The sequence below is a fragment of the Conger conger genome, chromosome 10 (genome assembly GCF_963514075.1).
Source record: "Conger conger chromosome 10, fConCon1.1, whole genome shotgun sequence".
NCBI lineage: Eukaryota > Metazoa > Chordata > Actinopteri > Anguilliformes > Congridae > Conger > Conger conger.
Window position 1 is genome coordinate 17,714,569 of NC_083769.1, and position 22,323 is coordinate 17,736,891.

At 43.7% G+C, this 22,323-nt stretch overlaps 1 protein-coding gene across 1 annotated transcript in view; it reads right to left on the reverse strand.

The window, feature by feature from the left end:
* LOC133138811 (receptor-type tyrosine-protein phosphatase gamma-like) overlaps nucleotides 1-22,323 on the reverse strand; it is a 291,164-nt gene that overhangs the window by 17,262 nt on the left and 251,579 nt on the right. The window contains exons 13-15 of the mRNA XM_061257886.1: nucleotides 18,619-18,754; nucleotides 10,301-10,392; nucleotides 3,175-3,266 (exon numbers count right to left, since the gene is read on the reverse strand). Coding sequence (XP_061113870.1) covers nucleotides 3,175-3,266; nucleotides 10,301-10,392; nucleotides 18,619-18,754 — 320 coding nt within the window. The remainder of the gene's footprint in view (nucleotides 1-3,174; nucleotides 3,267-10,300; nucleotides 10,393-18,618; nucleotides 18,755-22,323) is intronic.

Consider the following 22,323-nt stretch of genomic DNA (forward strand, 5'->3'; position numbering starts at 1 on the left):
TATTATTACGTTCGCCATGGATGTGATATTTAAAAAAACACTGAACTGTCACTGACCTCGCAAGCCTGAAGTATGTGAAAGATAAAAAAAACTTCTGACAAAGTAGAGACAACCTCCATGCGAACTTTCTGACTGGACAGTAAAGCACCATGCAGTTGGGACACATCACTGCCAGCAGCTATGGACAGCAAACAAAAAATTGGCAGGTATGTGGGTACAGAGAAACCTCAGCTTTAAAATGAATGGGAAAAAAAGACAATCTAACACAACACAAACTCGGGAGCCAAGACTAACTTTCAAAACCATCCAACTTTCAAAAGCAAACTACTGCCCAAAATCCGAGTGTCCTCGGTGCATAGACAAGAACAAAATGATCCAAAGGAAGAGGAAAAAACACTAATTTACATTTTTATTTGAGCTCACTGCACGCACACCTTCAGCTCAAGCCTTCATCAATGCATGCTAATTAAATGTTGCAAAAACACCTTAGATAGGACACTGTCAATTAGTGAGTACATTTCAATTTCATTGTTTTATGGTGACGGGTACAATGTTTTTGATTATGCAAAGTTATTTATGGGCTATACGGTATTTTATGACCAACTTTTCAAAATGGTGAGCTGCTTCCTCCTTTCCAAACCTCCCTGCATTCTGGGAGTAAATAGAAGGACACATACCATATCTACATGGAGACAGAGGGAGAGAAAGATAGGTCTCCTCTTGAGCTCATTAAAGTCTATCATGATTGATCTTTGGAACTGGCCTGTTCCAGGTTAGATGGATGTACATGAGCAAGCTGTGATTGGTAGGGTCGTACTAGCCCCGTGCCTTCTGGATGTGTCTTACACCTGTCCACAGCTGGACCTCTATGTCATCTTTATCCATCATCAGATGCATGGTCACTAATCTGACTCCATTATTGTTAAAAGGATCCAATACAGCTTTCTAATTACAGCCTTTAGACAAATTACATTCCAGCCACAATTACAAGCACTGAATTGAAACTAGCAGTTAATTGCTCTTAATTCGACACTGAGGGATGGTCTACCCAGTCAAAGCCTAATTGTGTCAGAAATAGCAATGCAGGAATAGGCTAAATGTCCCATTATCTCACTCGAGGACTTTTAATCAGTCAGACCCACTAATTCTTTAATTTTCTTTAGAGTTCTGCACGTCAAATCCTGCATTGTAGAGTGGCAGGTAAAATGAGTGGGTAATTTGCGTTAAACAAAGTAATCAAACAAAGCAAATTGAAATCAGTCAAATCTGCACTGAGTTAAAACTCAGACCTTGTTGGCAAAAATGAAATTCAAGTTTTCGACAACCCCAGTTGATCAACACACTGGCTGTAACAAAAACCTGTATTCATATTGCCACCCAAGGACAGAGTTCGATGGCCCCTTGGATTAGACCACTGCTTATCCTTTCATGAGTACACAGTAATCTATAAAGAGAGGGGCCATCTGATTCCTAAGCACAGTATGACGCTACCCAATGACAGGAGGGTGGCAGCCTGCTTCACTTTAAGTGAGAGGAGATTCATTAATTAATCAGCCATCAAGGACAAGCTTGTTTTTAAACCACAGGGAGAAAAAGAGTGAAGAGTACAATGTTTAAGCTCCTGTAATAGCGGCCTTCTGTTGTTGAGACTGTTATCACCGCAAACTCCCATGAGGCTTTGGAGTGAAGCATTAGCTCACATCTGGCAAACCCGAGGCACCGGCACCAGACAGAAACTGAGAACGACGACAAACCGAAAACAAAGATGGTTGTGTACTTGAGGTGGCAGAGACGCAGCTGTGATCAATAGCACAGCATAGGGGATTCATGAATAATGCACGCCTACACTGTGCATTTGATAAGCCCAGTTACAGTGGATTCTCCAGAGGTAGGCATCAGGGCTGTGTCTTAACCCCGACTGCAGGGAATCCCCTGGTTCTGCACAGCCAACCACACAGAGAAATGCCCTAGACACAGCCTTGTTCCGGTACCTTCTGTTCCATTCATTAGTACACACACGCGCGCACACACACAGACAAGAGCACACACACATGCACACACACACAAAATTACATATGCGCACATGCACACAGACAAAAGCACACGCACGTGCACACACACGCACACATACACACACAAAAGCACATGCAGGCACACATACACACACACACACACACACACACACAGACAAAAGCACACACACGTACACACACATACACAGACAGAAGCACACACATTCACACACACACACACACACACACACACACGCACACATGCATGCACACACACACACACGCTGTGATGACAGGGTAAAGGATAGAGAGACGGACTGAAGAATGGGGAGTGGGAATGAAACAAACACTGCAGACCGACAAGTAACTCCGGTCCTGTCTGCCTCAACAAACCTAAATACACCTCGGCTAGTCTTCGAAAGCTTACTGGGCTCGAAGTGGCGTGTAGCCAACCCCCAACGGAGATCATGTCTCCCAGGATCGCCTTAAGAAATAACAAAGAAATAATAACAAAGCAAAATAACAAACAGTGCCCCTTTGGAAGGATGCAATCCAGCTGGAAACACTCTACCGGAGCCACTATACGGTGAGCAGAGGGGCAAATCAAAGGCACAGTCAGAGTGGGCGAACAGGGTCAAGCACGAATGAGGCACTGGGGCGAACAGATCAAAAAGAGCTGGCCAGGAATCAGAGTCGGTAAGGGACGTGAGGGTCAAAATCCAATCAGCAAACAAAGCAAACGGGCTATGTGAGAGTCTGAAGTCGAACAGAAATACCGTCACACACAAGTCAAGGAAGTCAAATCAATAATCCAGTCATACACAAAGGGTCGCACAGCTAGTCTACCCGGATCAGTTGGATTGCAGTCCCTTTCAAAGAAACAAACTGGTAGCGGAAGTTGCCAATGTGTGGCAAACTGGATGTAAAACATTGATGGTTGTGCATCCAGTAAAGATGTACAACTGCACATACAAAAGCTTATGACAGAGGTCGTAACACAGGCAAAAGCACACACATACACACACACACACACACACACACACACACACAGACAAACGCACACAGACATACATGCCGAAATACTGTCCTACAAAACACACTAACACACTCACCCTCTCCCCAGGAGAAAAGAAGCTCACAGCTAAGTAGAGAGACCTCTCACCTCAAACTCTTCAGAGAAGCCATGCTGGTTATTTGAGTACAGCTCCATGATGTGTTTCACAAACTGCTTGACAGGAATGGCCTCTGCGTCATCTGAAAGGGGAAACACACTGCCTTTAATAACACAAAATCTCACGGGTGCATATGCACGCTTGTATGTACGCATGTACAGCATCTGCACGTGTCTGTGTGTGTGGTTGTACAAGTGTGTCTACGTGCCCATGACTTTGGACAACTTGGACAAATGAGAGAAACCCATGCATCTCAATGTGCTGGTATTGACACTTTAAATATTTCAAAATGACAAATGAACACCTGGGTTATTCATGTCCTTCAAGCGTATGTTTCCTATAGGTCAAGCAAGTTCACAGCTTTCATCTTGTAGCGGCGCATCAATAATTAAAGGCCAATCTGTCAACTTCTCTTCCATAAGAGACTGAGCCACAACAGGGCTTGAGTGAGCTTCCCTGTCTTCAACAACATCAAGGTTCTCCTGCTGGGAGGTCATACAGGGAACTGTAGAGTTATTCCTATTTTTGATGTGATGTGACTTTACTGAGGTCGTCAACAACAGAGGCTAGTTTGAATTTGTTTGATGTCTCACTGGTCTTTCACTAAAGCTTATGCTGAATTGACAGGTATGAGGTGAAGTGGGGGGCGGAGCCTTCATCTCCGAGGATGGAAGACATTTTCCCAGTAGCTCTGTTCTGAGTGGTTTTGAGATACTGAGCTTCAAAGATTCCAAGAAGATACGACTTTTTATGAGTCAAAAGTATTTCTATGTAAAACTATATAAGTAAACTATAAAATATATTTAGTGCACTATAAACAACATATTTATGACCAAACTGAAGGTCTCAAGTTTTTTAGAAGTCAGAAGTTCTGGAGTTTAACACACTTCGCCTATATTTTTGTGAACGGTCGGTGTCTTTTTTCCGAAACTGTTGTGAACTTTACTGCCTTGGACATTTTTTGCGATGTCATCCGTCGAACAAAAGCAGATTCAGGCTCCCCTGCCGGAGGGTGATGCAGTGTCACTCTCAGCCCGGTTGCTGCCGAGCATGATGGACTCGTTCAAAAATAATAACTGGCGTAAGATCGATTCCTTTGCTTGTGACCTTTGTGCAGAGATGTGGGGACTCTACGGCAAAACGCAAGCAATTTCTGCTCCTCGCGCACTACTTTTTCAAACTGTCCGCTAACGTTAGCTAACGTCAGTGGCGGACACAAAAAAAGCTTGAATGTTTTGGCGAACATTAGCTAACGTTAGCTAATGTCCGTGCCGGACAGAAAAAAACATGTTGACAAAATGTTAGCTAACATTTGCCATCTTGAACGCACATCTGTTCACTGACAAATGTAAGAACCTGGAAAGAACAGGAGAAACAATATTTGCCCCTGGTTGGGTAGCCGGAGGGCATAGCGTGGAGAAGGCCCTTCTCAGCCGGGCTCACCGCACTCTGCATGCCAAGCTCCAGTAGGGGCAGGCACCCTTTGTAATTCGCATGGAGTTTTCCCACTCCCTCAACAAGATTTTGGACCAGGCCGGGGAACCCTTAAGGCAGTCCCCTCTCCTGTTTAGAGGCAATAAACTATCCATCTTCCCCGATTACACCAGCTCCGTTGCCAAGAAGCAGGCTGCCTTTGCCGACATGAAGTGCCAGCTGCACTCTTTGTCCCAAGGTTACATTTTGACTCCATTTTGTGGCGGTCCTGGGGATTGCCCTGCCAGGTGGAGCCAAACACAGGTTCCAGGAGCCAGCTGCTGAGCTGGACATCGTCCAGAAGGCTGTTTAGGCAGCGATGGAACTGTTGGACTGGGTCTTTTCTGCACCGGACTGGCTTCAGTTAGATGCTGGCCTGAGTAAGTCACTGGACTAAATCCTTTTTATCTTAGTTTATATTAAGGGATGGGACTCTAATGTATTATTATTATTATTATTATTATTATTATTATTATTATTATTATTATTATTATTATTTTTAAATCTTCTGTTGTTTTTGTCCAGTTTTGGCAAAACCACCTGGTTGCATTTTACAAAATTTGGCACATTGGTAAAGGGTTACCCTCAACAGTTATTGAATGATTTTGGCCTCAATTTCCCACTTGGTGGTGCTACAGGAAACAGTTCAAAATGCAAACTGCTGTGATTTAAAAAAGCTATAACAGTTTGATATAATGTGAGGAAACTTGGTGTCTATTGATAGATCAATTCCAAGGACCCCTACGGAACTGGCCTGGCAAGAACAATCAGATTGCACTACAGAGCTTCCAGATGATCACTCTCAGACCTTCGGTACAAGTAAAAGACAATTGAGAAATCACAATGCACATAATATGGTCACCAATGACCAATTGCACAGGCAATTCAGCCTATTTTATTGTATTATGAGGTTATACCAACTTCAGTAATATCAAAACACAATTACAATATCTTCACTGGAACAGATATTTGTGACTGAAAGCATATTAAAACTGATCTTTGAGAAGATCTTTGTACAATCTGCCACACCAATTGCACTGTGGAACAACAATGCTAATCACTGAATTTGGGAAAAAAATTAAGCAACATTCTAAATCACAGCTGAAGGGGCATAATTAAACAAAATGTTTGCTGAAGAGATTATTTTGCTGTATTTCAGCTGGATAATAAGCGGGACTGTAAAATATGAACAGACATTCTAAATATGATTTTTAATGTAGAAACTTTCTTTTTTAAATGAGTAAAGCAGCCTCAACCACAACAGCACATTTGTATTCGCTGGGGAATATCCGACGGGTGTGTGACAGTTGCATTGTGAGGGAGTTTAAATTCCCCTGCCACACTTCAAGAGGAGCTTAGGGAGATTCTGTGGAGACTATTAACTGTCCAAACACTGGATCCATTACAATCACTCCTGACCTTGCTCCTCTCTGTGTCTACTTCACACCCCTCTAAGACCTTCCTCCGAATGATCGATACATACACCCAGGCCTTTCCAAGCACAGCTATGTACACACTGTCTGGGCAGGCTGTAGCCTACTGGCTAAGGTACATGACTGGGTTGGTGATTCGAGCCCTGTGTGTAGCCACGAAAAGGTCCGCACAGCTGTCGGGCCCTTTAGCAAGGCCCTTAAACCCAGGGGGGTTTGCTCCAGGGTGGGGTGTCCCCTGCTTAGTCTCATCAACTGTAAGTCGCTTTGGAAAAAAGCGTTTGCTAAATAACAAATTATTTATCTATTATTAATAAATATTTAGTATTATTATAGATACAGTGGCACAGGGATAGGCCACATTTCAAACACATTGATTTGAAATATGCATATGTGTGAATGCATCTCATTATTCTGTAAGGCTTGCTCAACCATTTTGATTGTAGTTTCTAGATATATTTGTGTATTTGTGACAAAATACAATTGCATTTTTGTCTGACCATGTACCACACATTCTATGATAGCATGTAAGCATTAATACACTGAATCAGAAAAACAATACAAAAGTAAACCGCAATATAGCTCAGTCCACAAGTCGTCTTTCTGATTATCTCATGATATTTCATGATAATTATGAAAATTATCATTTATAATACCTGGTGCTAATCTGTGTACAATCTGATCTTTTGGATACCAGAAATAAATAAATAAATGTTTCACGTGTATTGTTCCTATATTCATAACTCACAAATATTGTAAAGTCTGAGGTAAATTAATTTAAATATCTCAGTACATGGCTGGTTCTCCATTAAAGCAAGCCGAGCAATCTGTGCTGTAGCTCAGATTGGTGAATAAATCCAATCTGACAACACATCCAATCTGGCAACCTCTCATAATTGAGATGAGAACAAATTGCATTGGCGACATTAGGAAGGAAGAAGTATTGATCCAATATTGTCCACCATTGACAAGACTGGAGAAACAGTGCTGTTTCCATGTAAACCTGCTTCCCCCAGCTGTAAAATCCCATTACTGTGAACACTGTCACATTAGGACACCCCACACACTGTTAGACCAGGAACAGCAATCACTGCCCCCGTCAGTTTCCCAAAATCCCACTCTCTGCCTGCCCCTGCCCACATGCTGCGAGGGGTTTGGAGGAGCAGTGTTGAGTAGTGGTCTGGGAGCTGAACTTATAATGGAGGTTTGCAAGCTCAAATCCCATCTGAGACACAGTCATTGTGCCCTTGAGCAATGGAACTTTGTGTGAACTGCAGCCCGAAATATCCAGTGGAATAGCTGGAAATGTACAAATCTGTCTCCCAGAGGTATAGCATTCCCACGTCCAAGCAGAAAAGCAGAAAAAAACAGCTTCTCAGACTGCCCGTGTGGCTACTCTACGGACAGAAAGAAAGCTTCTTGAGCTGGGGCCAGTTAGGCTGTGTCAGGCATATCAGGTAACTGCAAGGGACACATACCAACATCTTCTCCATTGCATGGCATTCACGGCAGATGCTCTAATCCAGAGAGAAAGAACTTGAAAGAGAAGCAAAGTGCATTTTCCTGCTTTATTTGAGTAATAATGCTAAACCTGACTAAAAGCATTCCTGGACCTACACATTTTTATATGGTACATCAAGGCAATGTTCAGCCGCTGTATAGAACACGGAGAGTTAATCATCTACAGTCAAAGTGTGACATCTCCAGTAACATCGAGACTGAAGGAAAGTTCCAGAAGAACTGAGGACAGAAACGTACCGTTCTAGTAGCAGAGTCAACGAAGACACCACTAAATTACCCCAGAGAATTAAGACCATTACAAGACGAGGTTGGAGGTAACAGACCGCAAAGTTTCCTGGTGGATTGTGACAGGTAATCAAGGAGAAAACAAAAACCAGTGAAGTGTCCCAACTCTCACCTCTTTTAAAAGCAGGTTGAAAACATTCATGTTCTCCATTTCCTGACATTAAATATGCATTCATTACAAGCAGTGTCATAATACTACTAATTATAATACTTTAAAAATGTTCATATTTAGCAGCTCAAGGGCCAAACCCCTTCTGGGTCCCAGTCATGTACCTTAGCCACAAGGCTACAGGCTGTAACACTATACAGTCGGTGGTTCAATCCCTGGTGTAGCCACAATAATATCCGCACAGCCATTGGGCCCTTCAGAAAGGCCCTTAACCCTGCATTGCTCCAGGGGAGGATTGTCTCCTGCTTAGTCTAATCAACTGTACATCGCTCTGGATAAGAGTGTCTGCCAAATGCCATTAATGTAATGTAATGTAATATTCGCATGGGGAAACCTGAATGTACATTGAAGTGTGTGAAAGCTCAAGTGTATACTTTGTGTATACTTTGGGGCATCCTGTAAATTGTAACAATGTTAGAAATGAAAATGAGAAGATGGAGAGATGAGGCAGGGGGAGAACAGAGGACTCCTGTGAGTGAGGCAGTCCAACCAGCCTGGGCCAGATGGGCAGGGTGTGTGGGAGAAAGGGAAGGCTGGGTAAAGAACCACAGGGGTCGCAGCGGCATCTGGGCTGATCCAGGTTTCGGGGGAAGTGACATCATCAGTGACCAGAAAATAGAGTATAATGTGCTGAAGTTAGCGACATGTTATGAAGTTATAAGGAGTAGCATTTACCGTACAAGTTGATTTGATCATATACCTTTCAGTTGCATAAATGTCATTTAATGGGGGGCTGGGCCGGTGTGAGTTTGTTTGCATTCATTCCTTTTTATAACAGTGGAATTTTAAATCACTATGGTAACAGGATATACCTTTGAAAGTGTTAAAACTCACGGTTCTATCTGTATAACCTATTTTAAGATGCTGTTGCTTTAGCGACAACAGTTGTGGGGGGGTGGTGGGGGCATCGCCTTCTCTGCATCCCTTCTCTGCCTTCTCTGCCTCTTAAACATACAGTACACTGCCGGGATCAGCTCTGTGAATTTTACCTTATTTTTTTTTGCTGTTGATAAAACAAGGTTTTATACAATCCATTTGGGGGGCCAGTGGGGGGCACAATGGTTTCCTACGGGAAGGTATTTGTACCCAGTGGAGTGGCTTGCGATAAGCTAGGGTGGTGCTATATTAGTATAGTAGTATATGATTAGGAGTAAAAGATAGTCTCATCAGATAGGAGCACTGATTAATGCAAACACTAGCTGCTTTATTGTCTCCTCTCTGTGTTAATATATGCACTTACATTACATTCACCCCACTTAGAGTAGAGGCAATTATTTTCAAAGGAGTAAAAGAGAAAGAACCATAAAATAATTTCAGAAGGGCAGTCAATAACAGCAGCACCTAAGCAACACAACCATAAAACATACAATTATCTAAGTAATAGGCTTAAACAAAGAGTGGAAGTCTTATCATCGGCTGCGTACAACAACTGCAAAACAGCACTGAGGCCCAACGTAAAATGAATAAGCAAAAGAAAATGGAGATTATCAGTTATTTTAGTGAAAACATGCCGACATTAAAGCTACCTGGAAAGGATTCATTTCTGAATAAATTAAAAGGGTATGGTAAATGGTAAATGGTTGGCATTTATATAGCGCCTTTATCCAAAGTGCTGTACAATTAATGCTTCTCATTCACCCATTCATACACACACTCACACACCTACGGCGATTGGCTGCCATGCAAGGCGCCGACCAGCTCATCAGGAGCATTTAGGGGTTAGGTGTCTTTCACTCTCTCACACACTCACACTCACACACATTCAATAATAATCTATAATCCAGCTAACAGAGCAAAGGTAGTGTAAATACAGAATAATTTACAATCATTCATTTTTTCTTCTTCTTTGTGGCTGTGCTTATTGATTTAAGCAAATTAATTCTCAAGGTCCGCTCAAGCGCTAATGGCGGTTGAGAAAACTATTTACAGAGCTGGGTGATATTGGAAAGCTGCCACAATATGCAGAGGCTAAAACACAGACTGAGTTCATCAACAGCTGCCTTCATTACAGAACGCTGCCGCAGGAAAAAAAACTGAACAAAAACCCGGAAAATTACGAATAAAGAATCCTCAGCGCTGACGACAGAAACTTAACACAGCAAGGTTTCCATGGAAACCAGCGACCAGAAGGGAGGAGCCTGGTACGAAACTTACCTGGAATGGGAATGACTGGGATGCTGTATGTCTAAAGCTCACCTGCAATGGGAATGACCGGGATGCTGTATGTATAAAGCTCACCTGGAATGGGAATTACTGGGATGCTCTCATTAAGGACCACACGAGGCGAGCTGCTGTCCTCCACATAGAAGTGAGCGGTCTGGAAAAACCTCCTGGAGAGAGATAGAGCAGAGAGCAAGGCGAGAGAAGGACAAGGGAAAAAGGAACCCAGTTTGTCAAATACATACATTTCTATGTTTATTTTCTGTATTAATTGCAGTAATGTGTAGGCTAATGTCAGCAATGCAGCAAAGTCAGCGAATACACTTTGATTCCCTTTCAAAGGTTTCAATCAGATGTCTTCTAATTCAGCTTTTGTACTACATTTCCCATCAACCATTTTACCAAGATCAAGATCAAGTGTAAACACAAGCCATCATACTACTACACCTTTCTTGGCCCAGCCTCATCATCACAAACCCATGGTCATATAGGCCTAATTACAATATCGCAGGTCAGCTAGCCTGAATTGTCACCAGCATTTGCATCAAACAATTTTATTTTTAGACAGTGCTCTACACCTCAAGGTCCAGGGCACTGAAGAGTTCAGTGAAATTCAAACCAATTGTTTAATGAGTAGCCTTTGTTTCAGCCTCTCTTTCATTAGCTGGCAGAGTTAGGAGCAGGGCAGTCATTGTCCTACGTTCAAACATGAAGCTCCATTAAACACACATTAGTCACATTAGTCCCGGACATCTGGGGGTAACAAATGATGCGTTAAAAACAACACAAAATGTGTCGGTTTTAGTACAGATCCATGTCAAGGACATTGTGTGATAAATGTGTTGATGAGTCTCCATTTGTAACGCATAAATTGTATATTTGTACAAGAAAAAGGAGTAACTTTGATCCAAAATATTAGAAAAATGCATGAAAGTAGTCAAAAAAGTGTTGGATATTAAAACATCCTTGAGAGCATATGAACACTTTAACTCTATTTTTACCGTCTATAATCACTTCAGATTCAATCAGTCCCACGTCGATATGTCTTTATCTTCTGTAAAAATCATATTGGTACACTTCTCTAATTGCAATCCCCTGTTAAGATTGATTAACCAAATTCAATTAACCCAAATTAAAAACAAGCCAACGTCATTCCTCAAAAACCTAACATGATGTCTGGCTAAAGTTCTAAAATGACAGACACCCTCCCTTCAGTAGTCCAAAGGGCACTCACCCTCCCGTCCCACGCAGAATGCACCATGGTGCTTTACAATGGACAACCCACAAGCAAGCTCAGAGCATGACCAGCACAGATACACACACACCACAAAAAAAAAGTTACATACAGACACACACATATACCTCCATAAATACAAGATAATGCTTCAAAAGTTTGCAAAATAAGCTAGCCCTCGTGTGCCATCTTATCAAATCAAGAGCTGATCTCACAACACTCTGGGGAAAGCAGTTCCTGATGCTATTAGCACCTAGCCTCTTTCATCAGGAGCCTCAACGCCACAGTGCCGTAGCCAAACTGCACAATCTTCCTGGAAAGTTAGCCGGGAGTTAGCGAGCAGGTCCTGACAGGCAGAGCGCACACAGAGGCCGAGGGGCAGAGCGGCTGCCCGCTCGTGACACTAGTCTCCCGTAGCTTCTCCTACCTGTACTGCAAGCAGAACAGTGAGCATATCCCAGCCATCCTGGAGAGCAGCAGGACCAGCACAGAGGAGAGAGCCCGCTGCATGGCTCTATAGAGAGAGAGAGCCAGCGAGAGAGAGGGGGAGAGGGGGAGAGGTGGGGTCTTCCCCGGGCGAGGGGGGGCTAAGGCTAGCAGTGTGCGAAGAGCTAGCGTTGCTCAGCTACCAGAGGGGGAGGGGACTGCATTTTCATGTCTCAATGGAATTAGCATCACACAACATTGCTGACGGCTCTTAATAAACTCCTCTTTTTGTACACCTGCTCCTGCGCCCCCCCCCCCCCCCCTCCACCCAGTACCCCCACCGCCCCAGTAGCCCCCCTGCCCCGTCTACACCATCCCACTGTCTGTTCCTTTGTTCCCTGTTTTAGAAGCAACCTGGTTGACAATCCCTATCTCATCTCTGCTCTAGTCCATAAAGTACTACATCTTCAAAAATGAAGATGAAAAATGACCTTTGAGTTCCACGCTAATGAACGGTTTTGCCCTTTCAAACCTGATTCCAGTTACTGACAATGCTTCAATATTGCAGACTGGGTTTCTCCTCACTCCAAGAATAACAAGAAGTACAAGTAAAAGAATGCTTGAGGTTTTGTTGGAGAGTTCCAACTTCAAATCGACAAATGCTTCCATTGTCTGCCATGTAATGTCATGCACAAAATGTTCAGAGTTCAGCACTCAGCCCTCTTCATCTCTTCATTGGGATGTCAGCGTGCCTGGGAATCTGTGCTGCTAGCATTCCCTTTCAAAAGATCCCAGTAGAGAAAGAGAGAGAGAGCACACACTGAATAGGCCTTTCAGCTAGGCAGAATCCCTGAGGCACTGCTTGGGCCTAATGACGAGGCATAGTGGAGTACACTGTGGACATGAGCCAAGCTCGCTTGGACTCACCTTGTTCAAAGAAGACACAGGGGAATGGATCCAAACTCACCTCACTAAGACACAGGGGAATGGATCCAAACTCACCTCACTAAGACACAGGGGACTGGATCCAAACTCACCTCACTAAGACACAGGGGACTGGATCCAAACACATCTCACTAAGACGCAGGGGACTGGATCCAAACACATCTCACTAAGACACTGGGGACTGGATCCAAACACATCTCACTAAGACACAGGGGACTGGATCCAAACTCACCTCACTAAGACACAGGGTCAGAGGAAGCAAAAACCTTAGAAGCCAACCTGCTCAGTCACCTGATGATATATGCCTTCAATTGTATTCAGATGGAATAAATTAGCATCTCTGGTCCCTTTAGAAAATTTCGAAGTATCATAAAAGGCTTTCACATGTTGTATGCACTTGCTTTCAAAAATCAATTTAATACATTACTGAATGTTAAGGTGATTATTGTACTTGTATGTTTTTGTTTCATGTTTTTAAATAAGCATATATACTGTATATGTTTATTTGCAAGTCTCTTGCAAATTAGATATTGACCTCAATGAGACTTCCTGTATAAATAAAGAATACATAAAATGAGCTTTTGTGTTTCTCAAATCAAGCCTGTTTTACTCATTCGGGTTTTTAGGAAACTTCTACCCTCAAAAGTTTTATAATGAGCAAAAGTGAGCAAATGTATCTACTCACTCTGACTTTCATTATCTCTGCTTTCATCACCTAAGTGCTGTCATTTCTCCCCCACACACTAGTCACTGATCTCACTGCCAAGTTGACAGGTGCAATAATAAATTGAACTGTCAGAAGTTCCCACACTGTTGCCAGGTCAATGTGGGCTGGAGAGTGATGCATGAATGGTAGCAGTAGCAGTGTTGAGCTGTGGGCAGTGGCAAAGAGCACCTTCATGTCTCTTAGCCGAGAAACAAGTAGTCTGTGGTGGGTGCAGTATGTCTAACTATCCAGGTTCTTTTGAGAGTGCAGTATATCTATCTTTCAAGGGTAGTGCGTGGGTCCAATGTGTAGGTCTATCTAGGCTTTTACAGTAAGAGAGTGCAGTGTGTAGGTCTCTCCAGGTTTGTATGATGGTGCAGTGTGTAGGTCTCTCCAGGTTTGTATGATGGTGCAGTGTGTAGGTCTCTTTAGGTTTGTGAGGGTGCAGTGTGTAGGTCTCTTTAGGTTTGTGTGAGGGTGCAGTGTGTAGGTCTCTTTAGGTTTGTGTGAGGGTGCAGTGTGTAGGTCTCTGCAAGGTTTGTGTGAGGGTGCAGTGTGTAGGTCTCTGCAAGGTTTGTCTGAGGGTGTAGTGCAGAGGTCACCATCCCTGGTCCTGGAGAGCTACTGGGTCTGCTGGTTTTTGTTTTCACTTCAAAATCAGCACCCTGTTGAGACCAAGATAACCAGGTGAGATGAGTTAGCTGTGCAATCTTCTGCTCTAATTGATTAATTAAGTGCAGCGAAAACCAGCAGACCCAGTAGCTCTCCAGGACCAGGGTTGGTGACCTCTGGTGTAGAGTGTAGGTCTCTCCAGGTTTGTATGATGGTGCAGTGAGTAGGTCTCTCCAGGTTTGTATGAGGGTGCAGTGTGTAGGGTTTGTATAAGGGTGCAGTGTGGGGGTTTCTCTTGGCTGTGACAGGGTGATGTTGGTGGAACTAGCATTATGTATTATGTAATGAGACCAGGCTTCTTATGGAACTTATTAAGTCCCACCCAGATGTGGAATTCTAGCAGGGATCCAGTCACCATGGAAGCACAGACTTTGACAGCCATCCAACCACATCCCCACCAGCTGTGGTCCTTCCCTATTTCATTGTCAAATGACTGCAGAAACGTGGAATCCCTGAACCCGTACACAGAGCACAGCTGGAGCTCATTACCAGAGGAGATGAAGCACCCATATCTGGGCCAACAGCCCAGGAGAGCAGCTGAACTACCAGCCTGGAACCTCACTCTTTACCAAGAGCTGAGAGAGAACCATAGGACACAGAGCTCTCCATACTCCTGTTATGACCCAATTAGCTTAAAATTACAGCAGCTAACTCTCGTTTCCTGAACACGCTTGCTTTCATGTCCAAAAAGCAAGAGCGGCATCCTTGAACTCTAACTCTAAGTGACACATTAACAGAACAGACAGTCCTCTGATCAGACCTGCATGAGCAGGGACCTTCAGGGGAACCAGCAGATGTAAATAAATCAGCTGCAAGATAACGATCTGCTTTCCATCCGCTCATTAGCTGGTGGCTGCGTGTGCGCGTGCATCTCCGGGTCGATTGCGGGGCCCCTTCGGATGAGCCGGTGGGGGCCACACAGACAAGTATACAGCGGGCGACCTGGCTACACTGGGCCCCGAGGGCCACTGACAGGATGGAGCGAACTAACAAGGACGGACAGTGAAATACGCACATGTATTTGAATTGAATTTGCACGCGTGTAGTCCATATGCAATTTTAATTGCTCAAAGTTGCTCAGGTGGCTCCAGGGGTTGACAGAAGGCTTAAAACTGGGCTTGAACAGTGTTGGATACTATCTAGTTTGTAGGTAAATGGTGAGCACTAAGTACCCTTTAGTGGCAAGAAAATGGTAAACATTGTTGGGCTGAATGGCCTGTTCTCGTCATTACGTTCTGATAAAAACCGTGAAGGTCACCGAGCCTGTTCTACTAGACAACATGCTTAGACTAAAAAATGTATTGCTGCTGTAAGAAGTATTTTCTAAGGACTGTTGTTTTTCCAAGGCTGACAGGGAGAAGAAGCTGATATACTGCGATGCCATCAGAAACGGCTGTTCTTCAGTGGGGTAAAGGAGACCTTGTAGCTACATGCACATATCCAAATCAGTATATTTCATTCCGGGGAACAAGAAAATTGCCAATTTTCCAATGTCTAAATTATTTTGATTACACTTCTACATCATTACTGTTATTGCTATAACACTATCATCAGCTGTAGTGTTTCTACATTCGGATGATTATAATGATGATTGAAGAAGTCAGTGTAAACAGTATATGTAATAGCTAAATGAGGATAATACCAGTATAATTTCTTAATTTTGTCTTTAATTTCATTTCAAGATGATGATGATACTGATGCTGATGATTACGTGAATGTGATGTCAAAGGTGACAAATAATTTGTTGTCAATTACAACTATGATATCCGAAATTGCAGGAAGCAATACTGTACATGCAATGCATTTCATGATGGTAACAAGGTGCAGATGTTTTTATTATTTATTCTTTAAAATATTAATTATGAGCATACACATCTTGCATAACCGATAAAGGAAATGTAATAGTTATATAATATTCTGGACAAAATAATTATCCTTCACATACCCTTCCATTATTTTCAAGACAGTAGCTCCAAAACAAAATGCATTTGAAGTCCATACAATTCCTAGACTACTAAATGAATAAGCCACCCTTGGCCATGATTATTGAATGTTCCAAGATAATTGATTTTCCAATAGGCCAACCGCACCTGGCGTGTACAAATAAAATAGAGAGCAATTCTCCGCTTATTTCTTTGACTGACATTGGTTGTTTGTCCTTCAGCACAGAATCAAGAATCAATTGCACATATTTGCGTCAATACATTGATTTACAAAGCCAAATGTCACAGAGAATTTCTCTCAATCTCACACAATAGGCTCAGCTCTACGACTATGCAAAAGGCTCCCATGCCAAAACAGATTTCCTTGCTTGCTTTCAGTTTACTTGAATGAATGGCTCATTTATGCTACCTCTGGTAGCTCCAGCTCACAGCTGAGGACATATACCCCTACAGTCCCCTGGCTAACATAATCGCTCAGCATTTATTGTGATCCTATTTCTAATTTGGGCAAGATGTCACCCTCCAGTGACACTACTTCCAGGGTATCCAATATCATCCGGCTTATGTCATTAAAATCCATCAATGGCATGGGGCAATATGACGGTCTCCAGCTATTCTTTATAGCTCCGTTTTACACATCTCATTTTCGTATGGCTTATCTAAGACTAAGCAACCAGCACCTCTACTATTTCTATTGTAGAGATATTTATTTGGAAGCGGCCATTTTGTGTGCTCTGCTCTCAGTGTCCCATGAAGGACAGCAGATGGCCTATGGCACCCCAGCGGCATCGGGACTCCTGGGGGAGGGGTGACGGCACAGGCAGCTAAGGAGTTAAGAGATGCAAGCTGTGACCAGCAATAATTGGCCAAATTGCACTGGATGTGAAAGCATTGGTGGGGGGTAGAGCTGGGAGATACTCAGCGTATTACACACACATAAAGGTAATCCGTATGTTGACTTACATCCCAGCTGGCCATTCACAGTACATTTCACGCCTGTGGTTTATGGTTTCTCTAGTTAAAGCTGACACAGAACCGCACATTTCAAAGCGTTTAAATTCTACGAGAGATGTCAACGGTACCGTTTTACTATATAACCTAGAGTTAAAGATGAGCAAAAGTATAAATGTTTTCCAAAAATTTGTCTGCCATTTATTTTTTGCTCAATATTTTTTTATAACTGGCTTTAAACACACTGCACCCATAAAGCTCTCTTGGCTTTTACGGCTCGTGCTATTCTCCGGGCTGTTTCATGCGCTGTTACTTTAAGATGCAGCACAGTCTCGTGTGGTGAAAAGCCTCTTTAATCAGCTGCAGGCATACGTTGATTAGAGAGGCTTTTCAATTGAAATGATACCTTTTTAATAAAAAAATAAAAAAGATTTAATCAAGGCACCGTTGCTTATTGTTTCCATTTTAAAATAGTGAAGAAAAGGCAGAAAAAGGAGGCTAGACTCAGTCAGAGTGGAGGTGGAGGAGACGCAGGCCTTGTAGCCTGTTTCGTTAGCGGTAAATCTGGGAGCGGGCTCGATGGGCGCAGTCAGCCGCAGGGAATGTCTCAGCTGTGCTGACAGTAATGGCTAAGTAATATCTCCCAGAGGAAGGCCTTCAGCGTTACTATCACCAGAACACAATCACCCACTTCTAACCCGACTCCATCCCTCTTCCGCTCCGCCATAAAGCTGAGGTGAGACGACCCTAATAATGATATCTTATGCTTTTCAAGGTAAAACACATTTCCCCTCACAAAAGCGCTATAATTCTGTGTAACAACATTAAATATCTCGGCTAAGGATACTAATGTTTCAATTTCACATGGGAAAGGGAAGCTTACGGGGATAAAATATTTCTGAAAGACACGGAGGACAAGAGTGTAACTGAAATAGAGCGGAAATGGAGTAGGCAGGGCTGGAGTGGGTGGGGTTGTAGTAGTTTAGTGGGTGAGGGTGTAATAGGGGAGTGGGTGGTGGTGTAGTAGGTTAGTGGGTGGGGTTGTAGTAGGTTAGTGGGTGGGGTTGTAGTAGTTTAGTGGGTGAGGGTGTAGTAGGGGAGTGGGTGGGGTTGTAGTAGGTTAGTGGGTGGGGTTGTAGTAGGTTAGTGGGTGAGGGTGTAGTAGGGGAGTGGGTGGGGTTGTAGTAGGTTAGTGGGTGGGGTTGTAGTAGTTTAGTGGGAGGGGGTGTAGTAGGGGAGTGGGTGGGGTTGTAGTAGGTTAGTGGGTGGGGTTGTAGTAGGTTATTGGGTGGGGTTGTAGTAGTTTAGTGGGAGGGGGTGTAGTAGGGGAGTGGGTGGGGTTGTAGTAGGTTAGTGGGTGGGGTTGTAGTAGGTTACTGGGTGGGGTTGTAGTAGTTTAGTGGGTGAGGGTGTAATAGGGGAGTGGGTGGGGTTGTAGTAGGATAGTGGGTGGGGTTGTAGTAGGTTAGTGGGTGAGGGTGTAGTAGGGGAGTGGGTGGTTTTGCGGTCCGGGTCTCACCTCCAGTACACCAGCACAGCCAGCAGCAGGATGAGACAGACGAAGGTGAGGGCGGAGACCACCACCAGGGGTATGATCCACTCCACCCTGCTGACTCCATGCATGGGGTTGGAGATGTTGGAGATGCTGTTGCTCTCTGTGGAAGAGGGAGAGAGTCAGACACATGCCTGACATGCGTTCAAGATGGCAAACATTTGCTGTACGATTTTAAATGAACCAACACCCTTTTAATACAAACAGATGTGACTTAGGTCTAACAATCCTAGATAAGACCAATTCTTACATTGATGAAAGTGTATTTGAACAAATTTTGATCACTCGTTGTCTTCCCTGTCGGTAGCCATTTTTGAAGCCATTATGAAGGCATTACATAAGCTTTGTAAAGCCTTCATGAGAAATGCTTTGTTCAAAGTGTGACTTAATCATTTGCAATAAAACGACTTGAATATGGGAATTTTTTTCCAGCTATTTCATACATATTCTGGGATTGCTATTGTGGTGGGAAAGAAAACCAGCATACACAGGGGTCCCTCAGGACCGGGTCTGAGAACCACTGCCCTAACCGGCTGAACCCTCTCCCATGCCCTGGGCGAGGCAACCACCAATTGCTTGTTGCCCTGTGGAGCTACCGACCGTGATCTGGCACGGTTCAATTTCCATCTGAGGCTGTGAGGTTCATCCATAAATAACGAGTTTCCGCATGAGTCCGAGGTAGACAAGCGCAGTACCAGTCGGCCAAAGGCAAAATCGGCCCTAGCCGAGGGCAACAACGTTATTTTGAATTTCACGGTTATATCATCAGGGAGCGTTGTCGCGGTCCCTGCTACGAGCCTTCGCCGAACTTGACCGTCCTCACTAGGGAACTGGCCAAGCTAACGCTGCTACACATGCACCTTAACCGAGCCATCCAGCAGAAATGCGTTCACAGAAAATAACTCATTCATTATTTAGCTACTTTTTTTATACTTAACATGAGCAGAGGTGAAAAATGTCTCCAATTTCTCAAGACACATCCCCATAGTTATATTTAATAAGATCGGATTTTATACCCAGTGACCAAAAAGCAGCACAGCAACTGACAGTTGTAAAAAGCAATTGCATCTGCTTTTCAGGGACATAATAAATGAGATAATATAATACTTAATTGTCTGTTTTACAGATATTCAATTCATGTAACTTAGCAACTGGCCCTCAACACAGACTCATTTCAGTACAACTAGCAAATCAAATCATTGCTCTACAGATGATGGACATATCACATCCACTACATGCACCATATCCGACCCACACCTTAAGTTCCTATTATTGTACACTGGCCTCTGTAACCGCTGTGTCCCCCACTCACCAACTGCCAAAGGCCCTGTAATCACACTTCATCTGCACATCCTCATATTAATGCTGTAGACTCATTTGCTGAATGAATATTTAACAAAGCAATTTTAACCTTGGCAGGAGCTGGTACACTCTAAAGAGAGTATTTGAATGGTGAGATGGAATCCTTTTAGCCAGTTCTAGCATGCGTTTAATGTAGGAGTCTTAGGAATCTGTTAAAACAGATGAGCGGCTATATTACCTGAGGTGAGTTCAAGACAGCGAATGTTCATGGCAAACTATGTCTGCAGCAAACAGTTACTGTTGAACGATTTTAAATGAACATTCCATTTAGTTAGCCACATTTTGTATACGAATGAATGCGACTTAGATTGAACAATGCCAGCTATCTGATTTGTTGTTTATCTGTGATTATCTGTGAAGGTAAGAAAAAATTGATTAAAGTGTATTGTAACAGCCAAATAATTGTCAACTTTTGTTCTCTGCGTCTTCCCCATCTGCAGCCATTCAAATTGTTAGCTAACGTTCGCTAATGTTTGTGGCGAACAGAAAAAAGTTTGAATATGTTCACGAACGTTAGGTAACGTTAGCTAACGTTTGCAATCTTGAACGCACCTCAGATGATAGCTTTATATTAGAGTTATGATGCAAAGAGGTGTAAATTTGTACCAGTAATCAAGATCATCAACTCTGGTCCTCAAACACAAATCCAGGCCTGGTTTTCTTTTCTCCCGTGCAATTTGTGCTACTGATTGGCCAGGCCGAGTTGCTGATCCCTGCTCTATGCCGTGACATGACATGTTGGATAATAGAACAGTAATATAAAAACAAGCCTGCTTGGGCAGAAGATTGTAAGCTGGATCTGGTTGTCTGGTTACTGCAATTACATCTTTTTTTAATTCATCCGTTTCTGATGATTTGTGATCAGGTGCGCCTTCCCGCTCAAAGTGGGGTTTCAGAAAGGTACTCATCATGTCACGGCTTCATTTCGACATCAAAATAAAAGCCGAACAAAAAGGCATTTTGTGAACTCCGTCAGCGATACGGCAATCTCTCTCACAGCGTGCGCTAAAGATTGCTTGGACACATCTGCTATTTGCCAGTAAAATTGCCTTGAACACAGATCATAAGCAGCTCATATCTGCGCGGCACAGGTGCTGCTTGGCAAAAACCCCACTCCACTGCACCGCTGTCACCAATCAGCTTGTAAAAGGGCAAAGTGAGGGGCTGAGTGTGATTCCAGCAATGAGCAGGGTAGCCTTGCTGTCATTACCCTCACCCTGTGTGCAGTGCCGGGCCCCTGCTGAGGAAGTTCAGAAAGTGCTGTCTTCAAGCGTTCCTGCTAGGCGCCTGTCGAACTGGGGATGTGTGTGACGTTTGTCCTTGTGAGGTCTCTTCACGTGGAAGTGGTCCTAAAGTACTAGCACTTGTAATGCCGCAGATAAGCCTTTGAGCACGTGCGGAATGTTCAAAACTTCCGGAGAAGCAGTTCTGTTTATGTACCGTGGTTGAGTCTTCAGATATAAAGCAGCCACGTTTGTGACAAATGGGTATCCCGCTAAAAAAACAGTTCAAAGTAGGTTTTCAGACCAGCTCCATACTCAACATGATTAGACCAGCTCAAGCTATGTTTTTAAACAGTTGGTTGCTGGTAATTTCAAGCTGGTCATAGCTGAATTTGTTAAAATACTACAGGATTAACCGATTTGTATTGGTGTGGCAAACATTTAAGAACTAACGGTTGACGTATGTGCGAGTGGTACCCTGGAAATGCTGTGCTCGGCCGCAGAGACAGACAGTATCAGGAGCCTGGGTTTGCGGCCCTCTGTAGACTCCAGTCTGGATGTGGCAGCCTGAACGCAGAGCTGTGTGCTGGGGGAATAGCGGGCGCTCGGCCTCAGAGGCCGGTCCGATGCTGCGGCGTGCCTTCGCACGATGCGGCACCTGTGGGGAGCTTTCCCACCTCTGAGCCCTGGCTGGTGTGGGTCTACGGCCAGCGCTTGTGCCAGTACCCGGTGCCAGACTGCCCTGCCTTACACTGAATCCTGCTGCCCATGGCCGATGGCCAGAGGAAGAAAGGGAAGCACTCTTTTCATTTGGGAATGCTGACTTCTCTCGTTAATGTGAAAGTAATGCTTTAATGTTATAGCGGAACGTGGCTGGATTTATATTCTGCACTCTAGTTTATGAGAAGGACTTGTCTTGGGGTTAAAATTAAAGCTTGGAGGAGCAGCCTCAGATCAATATCTCCATTTCTCTTGAAGACCTCCACTGCATTGAGAGAGGAGATTACAGAAGGAGATTTCACGGTGATTCCAGGTAACAGGGGCTAATACACACTCATCTACACACTTATTCCGGTCTTACCAAGAG